Source organism: Larus michahellis, chromosome 6 (genome assembly GCF_964199755.1).
Source record: "Larus michahellis chromosome 6, bLarMic1.1, whole genome shotgun sequence".
NCBI lineage: Eukaryota > Metazoa > Chordata > Aves > Charadriiformes > Laridae > Larus > Larus michahellis.
The window spans coordinates 30361040-30384237 of record NC_133901.1 but is presented as its reverse complement, the minus strand read 5'-3'; the positions used below and the strand labels follow the sequence as shown (position 1 = coordinate 30384237).

Sequence of the window (23198 nt, the reverse complement as noted above, 5' to 3'; positions counted from 1 at the left end):
ACCTAACAACTTTTAAGACCGAGGTGCAGAATTTGCTATGTGTGTGTTACTGACCTCTATCCAGGGACCTTTTAACCCTCAATAGTGGTGTCCTACTAACAAAGGCAGAATCAACATTTTTCATTAGCTTCAAAACCTTCCGACTAGCATCACAGGGGGCTTTTGTGAACAAGACAGAGAAAAGGAGGATGACACATTACTTTGATGGCCTCAAATTACTGCTCAGCTGACAATTTTATTTCTAAGCATATCCATAGTTTCTCTCATGCATTTCGGAAATGAAGTTTCTCAAGCATTAATATAAAAAATAGTCTCACAGTTTTCCAACTCTATACTCACACTCCAAAACATCAGAGAGTTGAACACGGAAAAATGTACATCCAGAGTTCTGTGTGGCAATAGGCCTGAGTAAGAAACAAAGACACAAGCACATACCCTTCAGCTTGTTGCTTTCAGTCCAGTTCCGCAAGATGCATTTTGGTTTTCGCTTATCGCGATCTGCTGGAGGGCACCTACCCACCTCCTTCAGCTGACTTTTAAGGAGCGGTACAATTTTTCACCTCCACTAATGGTAAAGCCAGTGAGGTTTTGGGGTGGGTTTGGTTTGTTCTTAGTTTTTTGTTTGGTTGGCCGTGGGTTTTTTTTTTTTTGGGGGGGGGAGGGGTTTGTTTGATTGGTTTGTTTTGTTTCCCCCCCAGAAAAACAGTCTGCACTTTTCAAAAGCTGGTCTACTGTGAAATTAATAAAACTTAACTGCTGGCGCATCCTGTGTTCTCTTCATATGCAAATGAACATGCTTAGCACTTCAGCATTAACAACTTGGCCATTGATATTACATGCTGGAAAAAAGACAGCGTTTCAAAGGAAAAAGAAAAGCTGCCTACCCTGGAAAACCACTAGGTGAGGTTTTATGGCCCTTTTGTGAACCAGAGGACTTTTTTTCCATTCATTGCATTTATCAGCTCTGAGAGGAGGTGGGTGAACCTAAGCGCAAGTCAGAGATTTTCTGTGATTTATTTGTCTAGCATGGAGATCTACGTGACAGGGGCTATCGAGTGTCTATAATCACTTTGTGTCCTATGTACTTTGGGACCGAAAGCAGCACCCATACAATGCCTGCTTTGTGTTAGGCCTAAAGCTACCGAGCGGTAAATTGTAACTTCCACACGAGTATGACTATATTTTAAACTGGGGGATGTCTTGTCCTACAAAAGATCCTGATTCCAATTTTAAGTCTGTTGTCCAAAGGGGTTACATGAACTTGTGCATGGGATCCCTTTTTGGCAAACATCTGACCCGGTGTCACTGATTTTGGTGGCTCTTATGGCAACTACATCACACGAGAAAATGGCCTTGGCTCTTTAGTTGTCACGGCATACCAAGAGGCACAATTCAAGGTCTCAGCAGAAGCATAAAGCTTTCTTCTGGTCATACGGAAATGACTGGTGGCTTTACAACTCTTTACTCTAGGGGAAGGTGGCACCACTATCGGAGTTGCTTTACCTTTCAGGCTGTGTTCCATTCACTTGTTTCTCAAGGTGAAACTCCAAAACAAAAGTCTTACCTTCTCACTTCTTGTACCTGTTAAAGCATTGCTTTTGAAGTCTGCCTATGGCAAATACAACTCCCGCTTTTTGTGCATTTCTGCCTCAGTGGCGGCCAAGTCCCAAGGTAAACTGCATTTCTGGAAAAGTTGTTGCTGTTGGCCTAACAGCTGCGTCGCACATGAGGGGATGTTACTGAAAAGCCAACTCCCAGTGAAGACTTTAGTGTTTCCTGGTCACTGTTACTTCTGAGAGAAAGAACAACAAACAACACTACTTCGTAATTCACTGGCAAAACTAACTGCTGTTTTTTTATTTATTGGAGGGCTTCCTGATCTCTCTTGCCTAGCCAGCACTTCATATTCACTGAAGAGCAGCACAAATTCCATAAAGACATAACCAGTCATTGCTCAGAAGCGAAGAACAAAAAAAAAAAAGCAACAAAACCCCAAAACCCAAAGAAAATTCTCCACAGACACAAGTAAAGAGAAAGTTGCTTCTGATCTGTTCACATTCTCCTGGTTTCTTCTATGAATGAAGAAACAAAGTTCTTCACTCCAGTGGAAAAAATGGATTATTCATTCCACAAATGTTAAACAGTAGAATTAAGAAAAAAAACACAGGAAGAAGGAATAGGAGCAATTGCTGCAGATGAAGTTGTTGATCAGACCCTCAGAGGTGAGCATGGATGCTGCCTTGGGCACTGGCACAGTGTTTTTCAACTGCCACGGGTCAATCAGAAGTTGATGAAGTACTTTTATCTCCAGTCTCTGGTGGCCAAACACAGATCTCACTCCACACACGGCTGCTCCAGGCAGTAAGGCTCTGCACATGCGGTGTACATTTTCCCTCCTAGTGCAGATCCTTTGAACACAGATATCTCCCAACTCATTCACAAAGGCATAATTTTAAAAAAGCAAGTAACCGATATGTAAACAAGACAGTTGCTTGGTCAGACTCCTGTGCTGAGCCCTACATACCATCTCCAAAGGCCATTTACTCCGACAGAGAAGGCAGAGAGCAAGAGTTTCTTCTCAAGGCAGCAATGTCACTTTAGAGTAAACGATCAGAGACGCTGGGACTACATCCACCTCCCATATCAGCCCTGGGCTGCTGCTGAGACCTTGAACGCTTAATAACAAGGCTCTTGTCTTCGCCAGCTTTAGAGGTAAGAGATGTATCCCATCAGATAATCCGTGAATCACCATGCAAGGTGTATGCCATGCAATATCAATAACCTCACTCTCTTCTCAGCAGGTGGCCAGTAAAGCTCATTACAGGAAGCTGGCTCTGTCCCTCAACAGTGTGACAGGTGATTCTCGAGGAAAGGAACTGTTCTCACTTCCTGTAGGACTGGCTGCCTGCAGAAAAAACAGCAAGAAAGGGTCTGTCAGCTGAAAGCAGGATTTATTACAAGACAGGAGCTGCCTGAGGGCAACACTTGTTCAACCTGTACAGTGACACAAACACCACAAAGAACATGCACAAAGGCACCTTAACCACTGATGTTGCAACTGAAAAATGCAGAACGTATTTATGGCAAACACTTGCTAGGGAACACTGAAAAAACTTGTGGAGGAGCAGGGAATCACCAGGCCTGGTCGCACTCCTGACAAAAATCATTCCTCATTCTTCTGGTAGAGATTTTTGTACTACTCTAGCTCCACTGTGCCCTAGACAACTTGGCACACTGCAAAGAGCTGAAGCATGTCCATGCAGAGGAGCTTGGAACAGATGCAGAGTAAGGAACAGGACAGATTAAACCATTCAACCATGTCCGCATGGAGCACATACACACAGTTGAAAAAGTCTAGATTTGGAGGTCCACCTTATGTTCTAGCCATGCTGCCAGTGTTATCCCCGTACCAGCTAGGAAGTGGAATTCACAGAAAATCCCAGCATGGCTGGTTTTATTTGGAGGGGTTCGGTTTTGCTTTAAGGTACAGCTTTAGAGCCCGGCTAACAGCAGCGGGCTACATCTCAGGCAGGAATCTGGCCCCAGGCCTGTAGCTGCACTAAGTACCTGTGCTTCCTCTGCATTCCTCAGGCATTCCACGCACTCCATGCTTCAAGAGGAGCAGCCCAGTTAGTTCAGCTATGCTTTTGTAAAAGCAACTTATTTCCAGAAAATACACCTATAATAAATATTAAAAGCTAAAAATGTGTCTCTAAAACAAGTGAGCACATCAAGTTAAGTAAAATCAGAAACTCATCTTTTTCTCATCATGCCCATCAGCTATATAAACTTGTATTTCTCCAGAAATACCAAGAAATCCACAAACTAAAGACAGTCTTCCACTGGGTCAGAGTATTTTGATATGTAAAAACCTACATACCTACGCAGCAGGCAAATGGGAGGCAGCAATTGCTGAAATCTACTGATAGCTGATATCTGTGCATCTGATACTATTTTTGAGTTACAGATAAGTCACCTATGAAATTAAAGGAACAGTAGCACCGAGCTTTACTAGGGAAACATTAGTGACTCACCTGCTTCAGATGCCTCCTTGCACTGTTAAGTAACTGCTGGGAATTTAATTACCTTTGAGAACCTCAGGTTTGGACACAGGTGCTTAAAGCCCTTTTTAGTCCTTTAAAAATCTCATCCTTATCACCTTCCTCTCACTTTTCCCAACCATAAAAACCTGTGTGAAAGGCCCTGCAAGATGGACAATAACTAACAGGTGTTCTGTGACAGCACACAGCAACACAGGATACATATACACAAAGAGAGTGGAAGACAACTTGTTTGCGAAATGATTCTTTGCTATTTTTAGGAGGAAGATAAGAGTTTAACATTCAATTACTGATACCAAGTCTGTCTCATGACACATGTGGACAGATAGAAAACAATTACCTGGAACCCCAAGAGAAAAGTCAGGAGAAAAGGTAAACGCATGAATAGTAAAATGTGATGCCCGCTATACATCCAGCTTTAGGATGCGCAGACACAGCAAAGATAAGAGGTATGTTGTAAGATAAATCCTATCCAACAAAAGTTAGAAGAGCCCAAGAGTCTGGAGTTACAAATTATATATACTGAATCAACAGAGAAACCCAAGTGATGTAGAACTCTGATCACGCTCTGCTTCAATGCAATTTCAAAATAAAATACATTATACACTATGCCAATGTGCACACACACACACATACTCTCTCTCTCACTCTGCTTTTCCCTTCTTTAGCAGGGCTCCTCCTTTTCAACGGGCCAGTGCTTTTGTAAATGAACTGAAACAGGAACCAGGGACAGACCCTCGGGTGTTAACACCACATTCAGTCAGAGCAGAACAGTGCTCCTATCACAGGAAACAGAAAGCACTGATGTCAGAGGTAAAACACAGGGCATATGCAGCAAAAGTAAAGCCAAAAGAGCTGGCGCTATTACCTAAGCACAGGACACTCCAGGTCAAACCCTCTCTTAACCACCAAGGACATTCCTTTCCATTGCCTCACCTGTACTCCCTGAATGAAACCACCCCATCTCCCTGCACACCAACTGTCTGCAACAACAGTGAGCGGGCAACACAGAAGACTTAGGAAGCTCTTTCCACCTCTGTTGCTGATTTGCTAGGTTATTTCAATTCTCTGTGTCATATTCCTTACCTGTAACGAGGCGCTAATGGTATACACATACCTCAAATTTCTTGGGAAGGTTTGCAAAGTATTATGACTTACCACGTTTTTGTGAAATGTTTAAAGATAACAGTTACAGCTAAAGAGTAGAGCTGATGTTACATTGTGATGGGATAATCATCACTAAACCTCTTACGATACGTTTGGAATAAGAATATACAGCACCTATCTCCTGCCATTTTCATTGATGGTGGACCCAGAGGTGTATTTGAATTCAGCTAGTCCCATCCACAGTCCAGAGAAAAAGCTTACGCATTACTGAAGAATGCGTCTTTTCTTCCCCCCCCCCCAAAAAAAAAAAACCCCAAACAAAACCACAACAAACCCACCGCTTACACACCATATATGTGTTTACTGTTGTGTGAGCATCTGACATCAACATTTCCACTTTACTGGGCTTGTGACCTCCAGTCATGGCCCTCTTCTTTTCTGAGCCTGCTGCAAACTAGTACCGCTTACACGTCTTTAAACAATGACACATCGATATGGTTCTCGAACACAAGTCTCCAGCAGAATGATGACTGCCACAAGCAGCACACCATGCTTGGCTGCCCTGAGCACATCTTCTGAACTGCCTGACATCTGGTCCACATTCAGTTGCAGTGTAGGCACACCCAGGGATCCAAATTCAAGAACATTAAACAAGTTACACAGCAGATCGAACAAGTGTGTAAAGGAAAGGAAAAAGTCTAATGACGTCTAGAGAAAGTCTAATCTGAGACTAGAAGCTTTCCCCCAAAATTCTGAGAATTTGGGCCACTTCTCCACCCAGAGACAGGAAAAAGCATGTCTCTCAACTGCTCACACGACAGCCTAGAAATAGGAGCAGTGTTCAGCAGGATATAATTACACGGTTGTATATTCTGCACATGACAAGTACAATGTCATATACTCCTGGCACATTTGTAGCATACGACTTCATTCCTGGAGAGCTACTACAGCATTCCCTCCCTTCTCACCCCAAGGACTGACAAAGAGAATGATGGCTTTTTCCACTTACTCTGTCTGCTCCTTGTGGATGATCCCGAGGAGCTGGGACGGCTTGCTTGTTGGGGTCCAGACTGAGAGAACTGGGGGGCAATGGCTGGCATCTTTCCCTTCCTAGGGCTGGCACTCTGCACTTCAGGAGTGCGAGGGATCTTGGGTTTGCTGGTGAAGGCTGAGGGAAACTCGCTGTAGGAGGAGATGGAAAGGGTTAGCAATGCATGGAGAAATATGTATGCATAGTAAGTCTGCAACCAAGTGAAACCTGCAGTACATGCTGTGACAGTATGATAGGCTGCTCAAAATTCAGGGAGGCTGCAAATGGAAAGAAACATGGCACCACAGGTACTGCCCTGGGGCATGTACTCGCCACACAGCCTCTAAACCAGGCTCCATCAACCCATCTATCCTACTCAAGCCTGGTTCTTTGGACAACAGGATTGAACAGGTTCAGTTAAATCCCCTGCAAACAAATAACAGATCTTTAACTTGTTTTCCCCATTGTATTTATTACACACACAGACTCGATGTGAGATGCAAAAAACCTGTAGAAATCCTACAGCACAGGAATACATGCTTTTAGGGCACCGACACTATTATTTCTCCTAGGTATCAGTCACAATCTTGGCAGACACAGGCAGCCTCCCTGGCTCCCAGCTGTGATAAGATTTGTAGAACTCCCTGAAGGCTTTGTCAAAAGAGCAAAAAGCTGTGATGGCATCTATGAAATAAATTCCCTAAGCACACAGGTTCCTTGTTCACACTGAAAACATAAAACAGCTGCTGCTATTTCACAGTCTGTGTGTGCTGCAAGCATACCATTCTTATGGTATTTAGTCCATTAGTTATTACATATATTAGTTATTAAATTTAGTCCATGACTGTGTGAGGATATACCATCCTTCCCTGCCTCCCGCCATCAATAAAACCTTTCCCAGGTAAAAAATGGAGGCTACCACGAAATAGCAAGTCTCTAAAACTAAATTCTGAATCGATGTTCATGTTTGCTGTAGTGAGTCAATTTCTTAAAAGGAGAAAAGGTTAACTGAAATAACAGCTGCATTAAAAAGCACGTCATATTTAAAAAGCAAATAAAAGCCAAGCCAAAGGAACGAGATCGAAAAAGGTGCCATCTGAAGACAGGTGATTAAAATTCAAAGTCCCCGTGTTATTAGCTCCATCAAAAGAACCTTTTGTGACCATCAGAAAGGGTGATTAGGAGGATTTTCAAGACATTTAATCTCCCCTCCTCCCCTGGGAATGCTGCTGAGTCAGTGCTGATTAGCCCTTCCATACCCCTGCCTCACCTTGCAGGAAGATTTGAGCAAGTGTTCCCTTTGTATTTTAAATAGCATTAGTTGTCGGTTATTTTGCATATGTATATGCTAACTATTAAGGACAGGGACACGCTAACTGGTCTGCTAAGAGCTATCTCTGCAGCCCTCTACATATCTGAGTATTACAAGTATTACTCTTGTCTCATTTCAAAGGAGGAGGTGGCAGATGGCAGCAGAAACATACTAGCAAAACAAAACCAGGAAAGTAAGATTGGCTAGATAACACCCCAAGCCGTGGACCACAGACATATTTAAATATCTCTCTCCATAAAATAGTCTCATTGTTACTGCTTTTTCGTAATTTTATTCACTTCGCTTCAAGAGCTGGGTTTGCAATTCACTTGCGCTCTTCGTGGTAATCTTACGTACTATATACTGTGATATGCTAACATAGGTAAAAAAGGAAGATCCAACAGCCCCACAGCAGTTTCTGAGTCACAAATGAGCTTTTTCCCGCGCCCCCCCCCCCTTATTCAGCAATAGATAGCAAAACCCTGCCCCTGTATTGCCATACACTAAAAAGCATTTTTATAGCCATCAAGAATCTTCAGAGAGTTTCACTGCAGTGACCCAGGGCCACTCAACTATAAGCACTTTGGAGACAAAGCAAAGTCACGCAGCCAGAGTCACTGTACTTCGCCAAAGAGAGACATACGCAGTGGTCACACAGGATGGCTCACATTTTTCCAAACTCTTCAGGAAGGGATTATATGACATAAGCTGGTAGAAAACACTGTGAAGTTGAAAAAACCACAACCCTGCTGTCTTTCTGACAAGATGCAGAGCAGATCTCGGTCTCCACGTGCCCAGGTGTCACAGAACCACCTCATCTTTTACTACATCAATAAATAGGCCAAGATCAACAGAAACGAATTAATCCCCAGACTAACACAGAAAACTGCTATTTGTCATCTTTTAGAGCTTGATGAGATGAAGACAGAAACAGCAAAATCTACCATGGGAAAATGTTCCATAGTATTTGGTAAAGGGGTCATTTATGACAAGGTGTGGTAATTTGAGTGCAAGTGCTCCAACAAAAAAAACCAAACAACAACCAAACAAAAAACCAAACCCACAACAAACTTACACAGAAACCTACATTTGCATTGAGAAGAAAGAAAACTGTTTACTTGGAAAAATGGAAGTAATTGTCTACAGAAAAGTGCACAACAGACTGACACTGGGATTGGAATAATCCACCAGGAGACATGACAGGACCAGAACATACAGAGATGTGTTAGACCCTTTTCTCCAAGAGAAATACACTTGGACTTGTCGCCATTTTTACCAGATTATCAGAAAAGCAAGACCATTCGAGACCTAAATAAAACCCTGCAGAGTTTAAGCTCTTTATGACGATGATACTAGACGTAGTCACAATATAAAAAAAGGATTTTTTTCAGCCAGCCACAATCATAGAGTCATCTAGGTTAGAAGGGACCTTAAAGATCATGGAGTCCAACCATCAACCTAACACTGCCAAAACCACCACTAAACCATGTCCCTCAGCACCAGGTCTGCCCGTCTTTTAAATACCTCCAGGGATGGCAATTCCACCACTTCCCTGGGCAGCCTGTTCCGATGTTTGACAACCCTTTATGTGAAGAATTTTTTCCTAATATCCTAAACCACCCCTGGTGCAACTTGAGGCCATTTCCTCTTGTCCTATTGCCTGTTATTTGGGAGAAGAGACTGACATCCACCTCTCTACACCCTCCTTTTTGTAGTTGTAGAGAGCAATAAGGTCTCCCCTCAGCCTCCTTTTCTCCAGGCTGAACACCCCCAGCTCCCGCAGCCGCTCCTCATAAGACTTGTGCTCCAGACCCCTCACCAGCTTCACTGCCCTTCTCTGGATACGCTCCAGCACCTCGATGTCTTTCTTCTAGTGAGAGGCCCAAAACTGGACACAGCACTCAAGGTGGGGCCTCAACCAGTGCTGAGCACAGGGGGACAATCACTTCCCTACTCCTGCTGGCTACACTATTTCCTGATACAGGCCAGGATGCTGTTGGCCTTCTTGGTCACCTGGGCACACTGCTGGCTCATATTCAGCTGGCTGTCGACCAACACCCCCAGATCCTTTTCTGACAGGCAGCTCTCCAGCCACTCTTCCCCAAGCATGTAGCACTGCATGGGGTTGTTGTGACCTAAGTGAAGGACCCAGCACTTGGTCTTGTTAAACCTCATACCATTGGCCTCCGACCCATCGATCCAGCCTGTCCAGATACCTCTGTAGACCCTTCCTACCCTCCAGCAGATCAACACTCCCGCCCAACTTGGTGTTGTCTGCAAACTTACTGAGGGTGCATTCCAGGTCGCTGATAAAGATATTAAACAGAACCAGCCCCAATACTGAGCCCTGGGAAACACCACTTATGACTGGCCACCAACTGGATTTAACTCCATTCACCACAGATCTTTGGGCCCCCCCCTCCAGCCAGTTTTTTTACCCAGCGAAGTGTACGGCCATCCAAGCCATGAGCATCCAGTTTCTCCAGGAGAATGCTCTGGGAAATGGTGTCAAAGGCTTTAGTAAAGTCCAGGTAAACAACATCCACAGTCTTTTGTTCATCCACTAAGCGGGTCACCTTATCATATAAGATCAGGTTCGTCAAGCAGGACCTGCCTTTCATAAACCCATGTGGACTGGGCCTGATCACCTGGTTGTCCTGCATGTGCTGTGTAATGGCACTCAGGGTGATCTGCTCCATAACCTTCCCTGGCACTGAGGTCAGATTGACAGGCCTGTAGTTCCCAGATCCTCCTTCTGTCCCTTTTTGCAGATGGGCGTCACGTTACGTTTGCTAACCTCCAGTCAACTGGGACCTCCCCGGTTAGCCAGGACTGCTGATACATTTTTTTCCACAATTTTACAATTGTAAACTCAAGTCTATTACAAATTTATCGTTGATTGGCTAAAAAGCACAACAAATGTATATTCTTACATGATCAAAATGCATCAGGGAATAGCAATGTAGGGGCAGCTGCCAGTGTGACATGCATCAGTTAGAACAATCATTTGTTCCTGTGGAAATAAAACTGCAACAGACATGTCCCAGCTAGGGCCTCATTCTTTTCTCAGACTGATTTAGCATAATTTCACTGATCTCTGTGCAGTTAAATTCCCAATTTATACTGCTAAGGAAGAGGGGAAATAGCAGCGACTGCTTCATCGCCACAACTCGTCCCTCTTTTTCTCATAAATACCTCTTCTAGGAAGGTATTGGTATTTGCCTAGTAGGAAGGAGACATCTCTTACAGTAGTCAGAACTATGACCAAAGCAGCAATTTATTCTATTTGTTTTGCAAACAGATTAAAGCATGCTTCCAAGAATGAAAGAATGAAAAGGCAGGTCTAACTATTGCAACACCAACATATTAACAAAAGACCCTTGACACAGGAAACCCTGTGTTCGCTAGGACTGCGAATGGCTACATTCCCATATCCGTAACTCAAGGCTGCATTTGTAAATACAGATTACTGTACACATACTAAGGAAGCACGCAATGAAAAGACATTATCTTCTTCGGCAGGATACGGCACCTGTGCCTTCAGTTAGGCATCCACCTATTACTGAGATTTAGATATACATTTATGAAGAAAAATTAAAGATTACTGGGGACTTGTCTTTTTAATAATAGATTATGACTGTAGAGAAGCAAAGCCTCTCACCAAGGTGGAGGGCAAGACGCTGCCAGTTTGGCTTGCTTCTTGCAAGCCAAAGGCTGAAAAATAATCTCTGTCTCCATCACAAAGCAAGCAATTTGGCCATAAAATTCTCATCGTCTATTTGTATTTGTAATATGTACTTAGCTACTGTTAGGACAAGCAACAGAAATAAAACCAGTAATGCTGGGATACGGGTATGACTACTAAGCACATCAGCTGCTAAACAGTGATAATTTATTGACAATATATAATTTCTCAGATCTCACCATGGAAACAGCACAACTTGGGGCAAAAAAAAAAAAACAACCAAAAAACCACTAAACCGCGCCAAACCCCCTAAAAAACCCCCAAACCACACAGAGGCATCTGTAGGCCAGAAGGAAACAAAGCTCTAAACAGAGAGTCCAATTTTCAAAAGTGCTAGAGGTTTAACTGACACAAATAACTAAGCACTTCTGAAGAATCAGATCCATAAAGAGTTGGTAAAACCTTTCCTTTAACACATCTCCACCCATTCTGTGTTTTACTTCTGGAATGTACTTGCTTTTAAAATTTCTCTACACTCACTGTTTAAAACTTGGCCCAATCAAATTAGCTATAGGAAAAAGCTGTTAATGTCTGAAGGACACATGCAGGCTCTGAAAGACTTCAGTAAACCTTGGTCCAATTGCTAATGAATTCCTAGTTCTCATCCAAGGTATATCATCACACAGACCTACATATGACAAAAGCTTCAGAGGACTAAAGGTATGAACAGTAGAAGGAGAGCAAGATCTTTCATCTTCTTTTGACAGAAATTGTTTGAAGGAAGAGTTGAAACCCATTGCTGGGGGAATTCATAATATTGCCTCCCTTGCTATAACCAGTCTAGTGGGTAAATCAGGGGCTCTGGTCAGCAGCACTAGCAACTCAGCATGTTTAAACACTCTAAATCCACTTATCACTTCATTTTTCTTCCTTTTGCAAGTTAATTCCTGCCCTGTTCCCACAGTCCTACCTATTTCTTTACTAATAAGTGATTTTTCATGGGTTAGAGTCAAGTCATACAAGGAAGCAATCAGGAAGTTTTATTTGCAGAAGATTGCATTGTGCATATATGTGAAGTTCATTAATAATGTGTTGCTTGAGATTTCTCCCATTCTGGGCCAGACGCTTAGAAATTGAACGGCTGCCTCTGGCACAGCTAAGGGTATTTTGTTTGGCAAGCACCACCACAGCTGTCTCAGACCAGACTACATCATACATCAAGTGACTTCACAGATTGTCTTTACAGCAGCATGGAATTAGCTGGTAAGTCCCCTCAGACTCCTCCTGCACTTTTAGATACTCCCCTGGATAAATCATACCTATGCGATTGCCCATTTACTTTGTCCTGGGTGAAGTCAGTAGGTCGGGAAGACAAGATATTGTCACCAGCTGGGATGCTTCGGTCCATTCTATGGCCTGATGAGAATACTTTAGATGACTTCGTTTCATCTGCTATTTAAAAAAGAAACACAGTTCAGTGAGGAGTTGTTTCTTTACAATTTTACTAGAAACACTATCAAGTCACAGTTCCTGCCGTATGAAGGAAACCTTGAGATAATGGGCAGGCTACTGAGTTAGTGTGGCAGGGTGCATTACGGCTCATCAGTTGAGCCAAGCCAACTGCAAGCGTGCATGCTTCTAACTCTTTGCACTTGGAAAGTAAAACATGCTTAGATGATTTTCAAAGCAGCTATACTCTGCATTTGCAATGGGCTAGCAGCATGCAGATCATCAGTTAACATATATCAGCTAATGACTGATATCTCATTAAAGGCACAGGAATGCAACCACTTGCAGTTGTCTGTACATATCCATAGTAACAGGCAGCCACCGTGGACAAAAAAAAAAGTGTTTTACACTTCTGCCAGATTTACATTTGTTCAATATATCTCACTTTCTGCCTTGCACTAATGGAGAGGGGAAGGACAGACAGTTTACTGAGAGACACCAGGCTACAATATGTGCAAGTTCAATAAAAGTTTAAGGAAAATCTGTATCTCCATTCCTCCCATGCTCAGGACAGGTTGCCATCCTGGTTTGCTGTCACATGTTGATATGGATGCAGATCAGGTCACTTTCAGGCAAGCATTTGGCTGCCCAGCGCATGTTCTGTCTGACATCCAGCATAATACATGTAGCAAGATGACCAGGGGTCATCTTTAGTCCACAAGTTTTCTGCTCACAGGAGACAAAAAAAGAAAAAAGCACCAGAATTATTGATTCTTTACCAAAGTGATAAAAAGGGAGCATGGACCCAGACAAAAACAAGATCGACTCAAGCTGAATGAATCCAGGCGTGGAGGACGTTAAGAACTGCTTTCATTTTCAGAAAACAAAGAGGATCAAGGTTTCTTGAGGCCAAACTTAGCTTCCTTGAGATATGACCTTGATGATGCTAACTGTTCACATGAAGCTTCTATTTTAACCGTTTTTTCACTCTTGGTCTCTTAACTATTCATTTAATGACTTGACTGCATGCAACTGAATCCCAAAGTATTTGTGTGATGCTGGAAAACACACGTTCTGAACTGAGCAGGTTCCTGGTACTGCATAATGATCATCAGACCAAGATCCAAAATCAATAAACTGCATATTTATTTCACAGGAAAGATGTTTGGCTGGGCACGTTGAGAGTCTCTAGAAGCAGTGCAATTATTTTTATCACCTTTCTGTCATGTACTATTCCCTTTCCCTGACATATCTTAGAAGGCACTAGAAGAAAAAGGGCTTATTTTCCATTGAATTAAATTAAAGCGTTTCCAATTTAAGAATTATTAAACCCAGTACCTTTTGGAAAACAGGGGATGTCCAAAGACCCAGTCTAATTATAATTATACAGAATGAAAGTCTTCTCATTGACATGAACAACCAGGGGATACAGCAGTGCAGTCTCTCTCTTCTCTTAATCCTAATTTCTAAATCCCAAAAGGTAAAACAGACAAGCACGTATTTCAGTGGCTACTTGCAAAAACCTGAAATAAACCTTTGGCGATCCTTCAAGTAGCTCAGTGTTGGTTTATAGCTGGATTAGTGCTAGGAAGAATTGTTTCTGCCACACACAAAAAGTATTTGTCTTTTTACATGTATAATGCATATAAACTTGCAATATTCCATATATTCTGATGTCCAAGATTTTTCTACAGGAGAAGAGAATATAATCTACTTCTCTTATTAATATCCACCTGTGTATAATTTTGACTAAAAACAGCTAAGAAACTGCTTTAGACAGAGGCTAGAAGCAAAGGTCTGACAATATCAAACATTAAAGTTGGCAGGAATTTCTTCAGCGTGAAGGCTTTAAATCAATATTCTCCATCAAAAAGGAACAACACTTACTTTGCTGACTTACCCAGGTTCCCTGTTCAAACCTCCACAAATCTTTACAAGCAAACCATCAGACAGCATCAGAAGCACAGAAAAGGTAACAAGGTGAGTAAATGCATTTCACTGGCAAGATATTATCAGACTGTGGTTCAGAAGGCACGCTGGGCTCCTGGTGGCTGCATAATGCCTTAGAAATTGCATCTAATTGCACTTTAAAACAGCAAATAGGAACACCTTTGATACCTGCTTGCCTTAAGTTCCTTTACGGAGCGTGAATATGTAGAACTCAATTTTTCTTTTTTTCCTTCTACATAGGAAAACTGTCAAGCCAGTATGCTTTCGATTAGTTTACAACCTCTGCTGTCCTGCGCTGCTGCCCCTGGGCAGCTAACCTATACTCGAGGTGGTACGGCACAAAGCAAGGCTTGAGGACAGCAGCTCTCATTCCTACACAAGTGCCCATCTTGAACAGGAGCTTCATCTGCTTCTGTCATATGGCTTTCATTCAGCGTGTTATATTTATCAGCTCTAGGCTTTACGCAAGCAGATTCCTGTCTGCAAGACCTTCGTTACTTTTCTCAGAATCCTTTTCATTTCCTCTAGGAAATTTGAAAAAAAGAAGAGAGAGAAAAAAGTATGCTATTCCTTTACTGCTTCAAAGCATATTTTTCAGCAAAGTAAAGGCATGCTTTGTCTGAACTTATTAATAATTCTGTACCGGATATGCTGCAAGATCCTTTATCTAAGACTTCAGAACATTTTGCCTTAAATCCCTAATTGAAAATGTTAATGAATCCCTGCAAGAAGGCTGAAAATTCCACATCCGAAATTCCATGATCCTGTGGCTATCGGTTCAGAAATTAAGTATTTCAGAAGCCTATAACCTTTTAAATTCCATCACGTGTTTCTGAGCTCTCAGATCCAGCTGAGTTTGCATTAATTTCAGTTTAAGTTGCAAGGACAGAATCTTTAGCAGCATCACCCACAATGTAGCTATACAGCACGGGGCTTCCCATCCTCCACAGTCTTTTATGGTTTGAATGTAGTTGCAAATCTAAGCAGATAACTGCAGCTGCCTTCAACTTTAATAGAGAGGTCTAGCCAACAGAGCCTGCAGGTGCCAGCAGACAGTGATTCATTTAGACCAAAACAAGGGTATATTTGATCAAGGAAGGGGCTTTGCCTGTTGGGAAGCGCACTGTCGCTGGGCTGCAGCTCTTTCCCTAGGCAGAGGACATCGCGGAGTGAAATACAGTATGCCTTGGGTATGATCCTTGGCCCTTCCACAGGAAACAAGACAGAGCGAGGCAAGCGAGACCATTGGTCTCTGCTGACCACACATTACCTTCTGCAGCCATTCATTCAGCTCGAGCCAAAATCCAACCATGTGCCCCAAGGTCTTGCAGACTGCCCCAGAGGGCCAGTTCCAAGGCTACACTTAAAAAACCTCCAACAATCTACAACACACACGCTAGGCCCCAAATGCCCGTCACAGTCAAGAAAGACAGCAACACTTAACAACAATATTCACAGAATATCCTTACATGAAGGGGAAATGCAGAGGTCAGAAATGCTGGACCTGCTCCCACCACAAATGGGAGGGTGACCACTCGGCAGAGACTGCAGCTTCTCATCTCTATCATGACATGAATTGGTATCGTTTTCTGGCCTGGAGGAGAAAGGAGAATGCAGGGTGATAAATGTTTGCAGTATAAAAAGTTGCATGACAGTAAATTCTAATTTCTTCTAATTGCCTGTAATGACATAGAAGATACTGAAATTATTTTCTATTTCATATTGCAAACTAGTGCTAAGGACATAGTTTAACTGCATGACTGTAGCTCCCCCAAACCAGCTGATGTTAGATGTATTTGAAATTAACTTTTTTTTCCCACTGCAATAAAAGACTTGAGGAAAGGAAACCGTAACTCCTTGCAGTCTGAAGACCCAAAATACCAGCAGGACACTTAAAGACTGTGGCAGTGGGCTTGAGAGATCTTCAATACTTAGCTTTTTCAAGGATTTAAGATTTGTTCCTGAATATTACAAGGATTTCACTTCACAGAGCAATATGCAACACAGACTTAAAAGAAAGTAGATACGAAATAGAACTACTGATTTCCCAAGTGAGGTGGAACAACGAGAAACTGAAGTAGCTGAAGGACAGAACAGGGACAAGATTGCTTAGTAATAAGCAATAAAACACAGCAGAAGCAAGAGCGGTATGAAAAGTGTGTGAAAAGAAGATGGCAGACACAGAAAGATTCCCTGCCCAATAGCAGGTTAAGATAACTAGACTGTATTTCTAGTTAGAAAGGATGCAGTCCAAGGAGGCAGTTAACGATTTCACAGCTAAATCAGTTTCTAAGGAAACAGCTAGCAGAATATCAAGTAGTTCAGTCCCCCCTTGAGTGATCTCTGCCAGTGAGTCTTTAAAGAGAAGGGGAAAAAAAAAGAGGGGGTGGGGAGAAAGAAGCAGCTTTCCAGTATTTTCTGGCTCCCTCAGCTCCATACAGGAGGAGCTTGTCCATATAGGGATCCCATGACAATTCTTCTGAAGTAACTGGAGCCTCATCTGCACTGGGAAGTCATAGAAAAATTAGCATGGAATAGTTGCTACATCTGCAGTGGCTATTCCGCATTAATTTTCTGTGTGAATACTTCTATTCAGGACTAGAAATCTGCCCCCCTTCCCCCCGGCCTTTTGGAGGTATGAACCAACAACTCAAAGAGATACGTTATAGTATCTCCATCGACTGCTTCCTCTTTCACGATGTTTTAAAAATGGAATACGTTACATCGAGTCTCACATGAAGAACTTCAAACAAGTTACATTCACTTCAATTCTGAATGCAAGCATTTAAACACATTTTTGATGTAGTTTAACTATTCTGCTGAATAAAAAGCTTTAGATAATTCAGTTCAACTGTCCTGGATTGTCACTGCGCAGGCAAGCTGCATCCGAGGTTAAAAAGTCTGATATTTTTCGTGCTGTTTCACCTGATACAAACACAAGCCACTTAAATAATTTAAAATAAGAAATACATCCAGTTCAGATACCGCTTTCAAATTGAGGCAGATAAGATTTGGTCACTTTTATTGTTTTCCTCTTACAAGGCTTCCTAAGGGAGTATTTCATCATTTTCGTAAATGAATTAATACTAAAATTAGAACAGCATAAAAGCCATCAAAGCTTGTCCTTTTCTGTTGCAAAATCTAGTTTAAGAATGTCGTCATCTATTTACTGCAGTTTTCTTACATGCAAACTAATTAGATATAAAATACAAACTTCTCATTCAGGGTGGTATCTCATGCTTCCTACTTAAAACACAGCAGCACCAAACACTCATATTATTTCCACCATTTGGCTAGAGCAGGAGGGAAATTAATGGATCGATGGGCCAAGGCCAACTGGATGAGGTTTAATAAGGCCAAGTGCCGGGTCCTGCATTTTGGTCACAACAACCCCAAGCAACGCTACAGGCTTGGGGCAGAGTGGCTAGAAAGCTGCCCAGCAGAAAAGGACCTGGGGGTGCTGGTGGACGGCCAGCTTAACATGAGCCAGCAGTGTGCCCAGGTGGCCAAGAATGCCAACAGCATCCTGGCCTGTATCAGGAACAGCGTGGCCAGCAGGAGCAGGGAAGTGATGGTGCCTCTGTACTCGGCACTGGTGAGGCCTCACCTCGAGTACTGCGTTCAGTTCTGGGCCCCTCTGTACAAGAGGGACATTGAGGTGCTGGAGCGTGTCCAGAGGAGAGCTACCAGGCTGGTGAGGGGTCTGGAGACCAGGTCATATGAGGAGAGGCTGAGGGAGCTGGGCATGTTTAGCTTGGAGAAGAGGAGGCTGAGGGGAGACCTCATTGCCCTCTACAGCTACCTGAAAGGAGGCTGGAGAGAGGTGGGGGTTGGCCTCTTCTCCCAGGTGAATAATGACAGGACCAGAGGAAATGGTCTGAAGTTGTGGCAGGGGAGGGTTAGATTAGACATTAGGAAGAATTACTTTACTGAAAGAGTGGTCAGGCACTGGAACAGCCTGCCCAGGGCAGTGGTTGAGTCACCATCCCTAGAGGTGTTTAAGAAATGTCTGGATGTGGCACTTCAGGGCATGCTCCAGTGGCAGAGATTGTAGGTTGTTTGGTTGGACTCGATGATCTCAAAGGTCCTTTCCAACCATGGAGATTCTATGATTCTAATTTTCACATATTTTCACCGTGTTAGATTTCTGCTGATTACGTTTTTCCTCTCTAGCTTGCACAGTGGGGCAATCTGTAAAGACTGCGCCATACCATCAAACTAACACTTCTCTCAGATCCAAAGTTACCAGAACCAGTATGGTAGAAAAGTGTTTTTTAATTTGTAGCCAGCAGTGACCTGAAGCTGTCTTGTGGAGGCACGAGCTGCACAGCTCTTCACAAGGAGATTCCATTTTTCACGAAATACAGGACCAGTGTCACTCCGGTATCCCAGGATACTGTTGCATAAACATACTACCTGGGTAGATTGTGGTAGAGAGAGGCATGAGATCACTTCTAGAGATTATTTCTGATACATGAATTGTGGTGTGCTACATGGCACCAGGAAATAAAAGCCACCCCCCTGGGCTTGCCACATTTTTTCTGACTTGCCATAGGAAAGTCACTTGATTTTCACCAGCTTATTTTCTCTCCACTTATAAAGCAGGAACGTAGTGCTTAGACACTCCAATGGTAACTAAGAGAATAAATAATTAAAAAGCATTTTCTAAATAGGCTGTAAGGCTACCCTAACAGCCGATTCCACAGAATCAATCCAGGTCTCCTAGCCCACCATGGGCAAAATACTGTGCAGGGGAAGTGGGACGCTGAACGCGGTGACACCGACCCCACAGTAAAGTCGCACTGTATATTTAGTCATGTGCTCACCAGTTTAGATTTTTAAGGCCTGCAGTGCCTTCGGAGGACCGCAGGAAAATGTTCAGATAATCACTATGCTACTAATATGAGCTTATATTAATTAATTGCTGTTTTCTTCTTACACACAAACACACACACATTTAATATATCAGAGTGAGCTTGCAAAAGCTGTGTACATTATGATGGTGCAAAAGTTGACCACTGTGAGAAAGGACACAAAGTAAAAACTCCGGCTCTGCATTCTGGCTATATCAGGCAGAAGAAGTAGGTGCCATGCTCAAGCAGATGCCATTTTTTCCAGGCTAGTACTCAGAAGAAAAATCAAGACTCTGCAAGACAAATTCTGCCCTGGGAGAGCCAAAGGTTCTTTTTCTGCTTTGGAAGTGTGTGTTTGATTTGTCTTGCTCTAAAAAAAAAAAAAAAAAAAGAAAAAATGTCTTCCAGGGCTTTTTCCATGCCCAGATCTGGTATGTTACACTTGTCCATTCTAAGGCTCTGGTAACATAATAAATATAATCCCAAATGAATGGTACAGCTGCCAAGAAGACATATTTGGATGACTCAGGAGGGCTCCCAGTCAGACCACGTGCTTGTATGAACGCTAATGCCAGCACAAGACAGTGGGGGGGAATTAACGTGGGTGAGAGAAAGCTGGAACCACCCCTTATCCACAGCAGTAGACTTATATCAGGTTCAACTACACCTGTGTAACTACAGCCTAAATTGGTCCTCACTGGCTTCTGTATAGATCTTCCACACTAAAGGGGGGAAAAAAGAGTATTTTAACCAATAAAAAGTATGAACGTGAAACCAAAGAATGGCAGGGGGGATGACATGGGACAGTCTTCAGACTTCAGGGCTGATATGCTCTTCTAAGAACCACCTCTACCTTGTAACTTCATTACGCTGCTGTATTTCAGGTTGTCCATTCATTTTAATGTACTTAGCTATACCAGCACCATGATTTTGAGTACTATTATCTATAGATAATTGTAGAGACTTGTAGTTTCTCAGCTTAAGTATCTGCAGAAATGAAAACGTTAAATCCTCATGATGAACTGCTGCCTGTATCATAGCTACCTGGATTTGATCAAATCCAAAATTGTATGCAACTGAAAGTAAAAAATCATTTAAATTTGAGATCTCATTGGTATTTTGCTTTCTCAATCAGGACAGTGAAAAGGAGAAGTCTCATCTCAGAAATTAAAAGACTGAGATACACTTGTTCTATCAGAAGACAGGCACAGCATATTCAAGGAGCTCTATACTGTAAGATTTTTTTTATTCCTTTTACAATGCAGTGTTCTACCTCTGACCTCAATCTCACCAAGAGCCAGGCATCACAGACCCTCCAGCTGGAAAAAGTATTTTTTCCAAAGCAGGAAATCTGACATACCAAGTTTTTTGTCTTTCCCATTTTCTTTTTAACCTGTCCTCCTACAGGTGGGTAGCAAAATCTCCCCTGAGTGATATACTTTCTTGCTTATAAAGTGAAAGATCCCAGGCATTTTAGACACTCCATGCAACTTACCAAAAGAACATATTATGAGAAGATGAAAAGACAAATTTAAATCAAACTGATCAGTAAACATTTACTCAGCTATTCCAAGTATGTGACCTCAGCCAATGGACTTTTCTCTGCCTGCAATACTCCCCTCCTTTCTTTTTTAAAAATTATCTTTAAGGAATGACAATGGCAATGCAGTTTTAGGTAGCGAAGGTTTCTTTATCAGGCACTGTTGGGGTTTTTGTTTTGTTTTTTTAAAGGAGTTTCAAAAAATCCAACTTGTTCTCATTTGTTTGGACTTACATTAGGTACACAGTTCTATGATAACCTGGCGTCACAGGTCTCTGGAGAGGCTCATCTATACTCTGATGGACACCAGGAAACAGCTTCTTCTTGGTTTTTGGAGTATGAGTCATTATCTGATACACAGGAAATAAAGAAATTAAAAAAAAAAAAAAAAGAGAATGCAGTGGAAAGGCAGGTAACTGGAGCCACAGAGAAAATTCTATAGAAACATGGCATCAGAAACTAAGTTGCATTCTGATGTTACTAGATAAAATGCCCTGGAATCACTGTAGCTGTTACATGACATCTTATCTCAGGTCATATTTCCACCATCAGCATTGGCAGACCTATGGACTCTGGGATTCAGAAGGCATACAGTCACATTTATCTCAAATTAGTCACAGCACACTAAATGACATTCACGCCAACTTTACACTTTTTTACTTAATGGCTTTTTGCTACTTGAGGTAAGACATACAATACCTGATCTGGCACAACGCCTGCAGGAGCAGTTAACTTTTCAACTTTTTTTTTTTTTTCCAAAATAATTTCAGATCAGCAGAGTGTTCCAGTATTAACTTGCTCAGCACTTTGCTTTGTGTGCCCAGAGTCACTGATGTAGCACCAGAAACCTAAGGCTGCCTTTAGCTTATTATTAAACCGCAGTCTGACCACCTCCTGTGAAACAGTAGCTCAAACTTATTCCGCTTCTTCTGAACAGCAGCTAATAAAAAAAGACTGTGAAAGATTTGGACTGCTATGCAGGTAGAACCTGGCTCTTCAAGCAAGAATTTGAACAAGAAAAGGGTTTAGAAAATGATGAAACTGATGAAATTTAACAGTTAATCCAGAAAATTTATTTATTTCAAGATGCTAGTGCGTGGTACTCACTCCTAAATACTCAGTTGTTAGCAGCTTCTCTCCTGCAAGCTCTCCCAGCTGAGGTTGCAAAACCTCATCTTTGTCCAGATCAGCCTCCATGATGTCATGGTCCTCCTGCAACAGCAACACGCATGTTATTTGAGCCCATGTTCCAAGAAGTTTTCATTTCAAATTTAGTTCTCGCTTCAGTAGTCGCTTGGATGATATGTACTTTCCAGATATATTGACTGTTAGTATGGCACATGTAAGTGGTAACGTGCAAACATTTTCTATCAAACAAGTAGACATCTAAAGACAAACTTACCTGAACTTTTGATATAACCAGAAACTAAAGAATCCTGTGAGAAGAAAAAAAACCCCACCCCTTTTCCCACACATGCTACGCCAAAAAGTACAGTTTGCATTTGAAAAGCTGTTCTCCTTCAAATTTCCAACCCCAAATAATTATTCCTTGCTTGACCTAATAACAGCTTAGGAAAAATCTCAGTCATTAGTATCTTTGTAGAAAACTGCATGCTAGTGCAAAGAGGTGCAATGCTCTTCAGCATGCAATGCTTAAGGAGCAGCTGGTATGAAGTTTGGAGTTTTAGTTCCTGCAGATCTGCTGAAGTCAATCTAGTCATACAGTACAGACTGAAAAAGAAAACCTGACGGCAATTCTCAGCCACACTGGAGGCTGAGAAAAGGTTACTCTTGTTTAAAAAAAACAAATAAAAAAAAAAACCCACCCAAAAAACCAACCAACCAACCAATCAAAAACCACAAACTTAAGGTAAGTCAATTCTAAAAAACAAACAAACAAACAAACAAAATCCCACAAGGAATTTATCATTTAAGCAAAGAGGATTGTAGGAAACTTGACAGAAAACTTGTCTGGATCTTTTTATGAATCAGTATCATCTGCAAATAAATTTAAGGTAGACTATAACAACTAAGACTAAGAATAAAGGAAGCGCACCTAGAATCAATTCGTAGTCTTTCCTGAACATAATGCTAGCATTCCATGAGATTCAAACACCCACATGCATGTTCAGTACTCTGGGGTACGTGTCTCTGTCTTGACAAAAACACTGAAGTAATTTATTGCTGTGTATTCCTCAAGAAGGAAAAAAT

The 23198-nt window shown here is 42.1% G+C and overlaps 1 protein-coding gene across 5 annotated transcripts in view; it reads right to left on the bottom strand.

The window, feature by feature from the left end:
- Positions 1–664: 664 nt before the first annotated feature.
- Positions 665–23198, bottom strand: part of ARMC9 (armadillo repeat containing 9) — a 72270-nt gene continuing 49736 nt past the window's right edge. For 4 of the 5 annotated variants that reach the window (XM_074590956.1, XM_074590953.1, XM_074590954.1 and 1 more), the window contains 6 exons: positions 22095–22199; positions 21222–21337; positions 16064–16188; positions 12515–12647; positions 6178–6350; positions 665–2905 (listed from right to left, as the gene is read on the bottom strand). In XM_074590956.1, the coding sequence (XP_074447057.1) occupies positions 2883–2905; positions 6178–6350; positions 12515–12647; positions 16064–16188; positions 21222–21337; positions 22095–22199 (675 nt within the window). In that variant the 3' untranslated portion in view covers positions 665–2882. The remainder of the gene's footprint in view (positions 2906–6177; positions 6351–12514; positions 12648–16063; positions 16189–21221; positions 21338–22094; positions 22200–23198) is intronic. The other variant, XM_074590955.1, reaches the window with a different exon arrangement.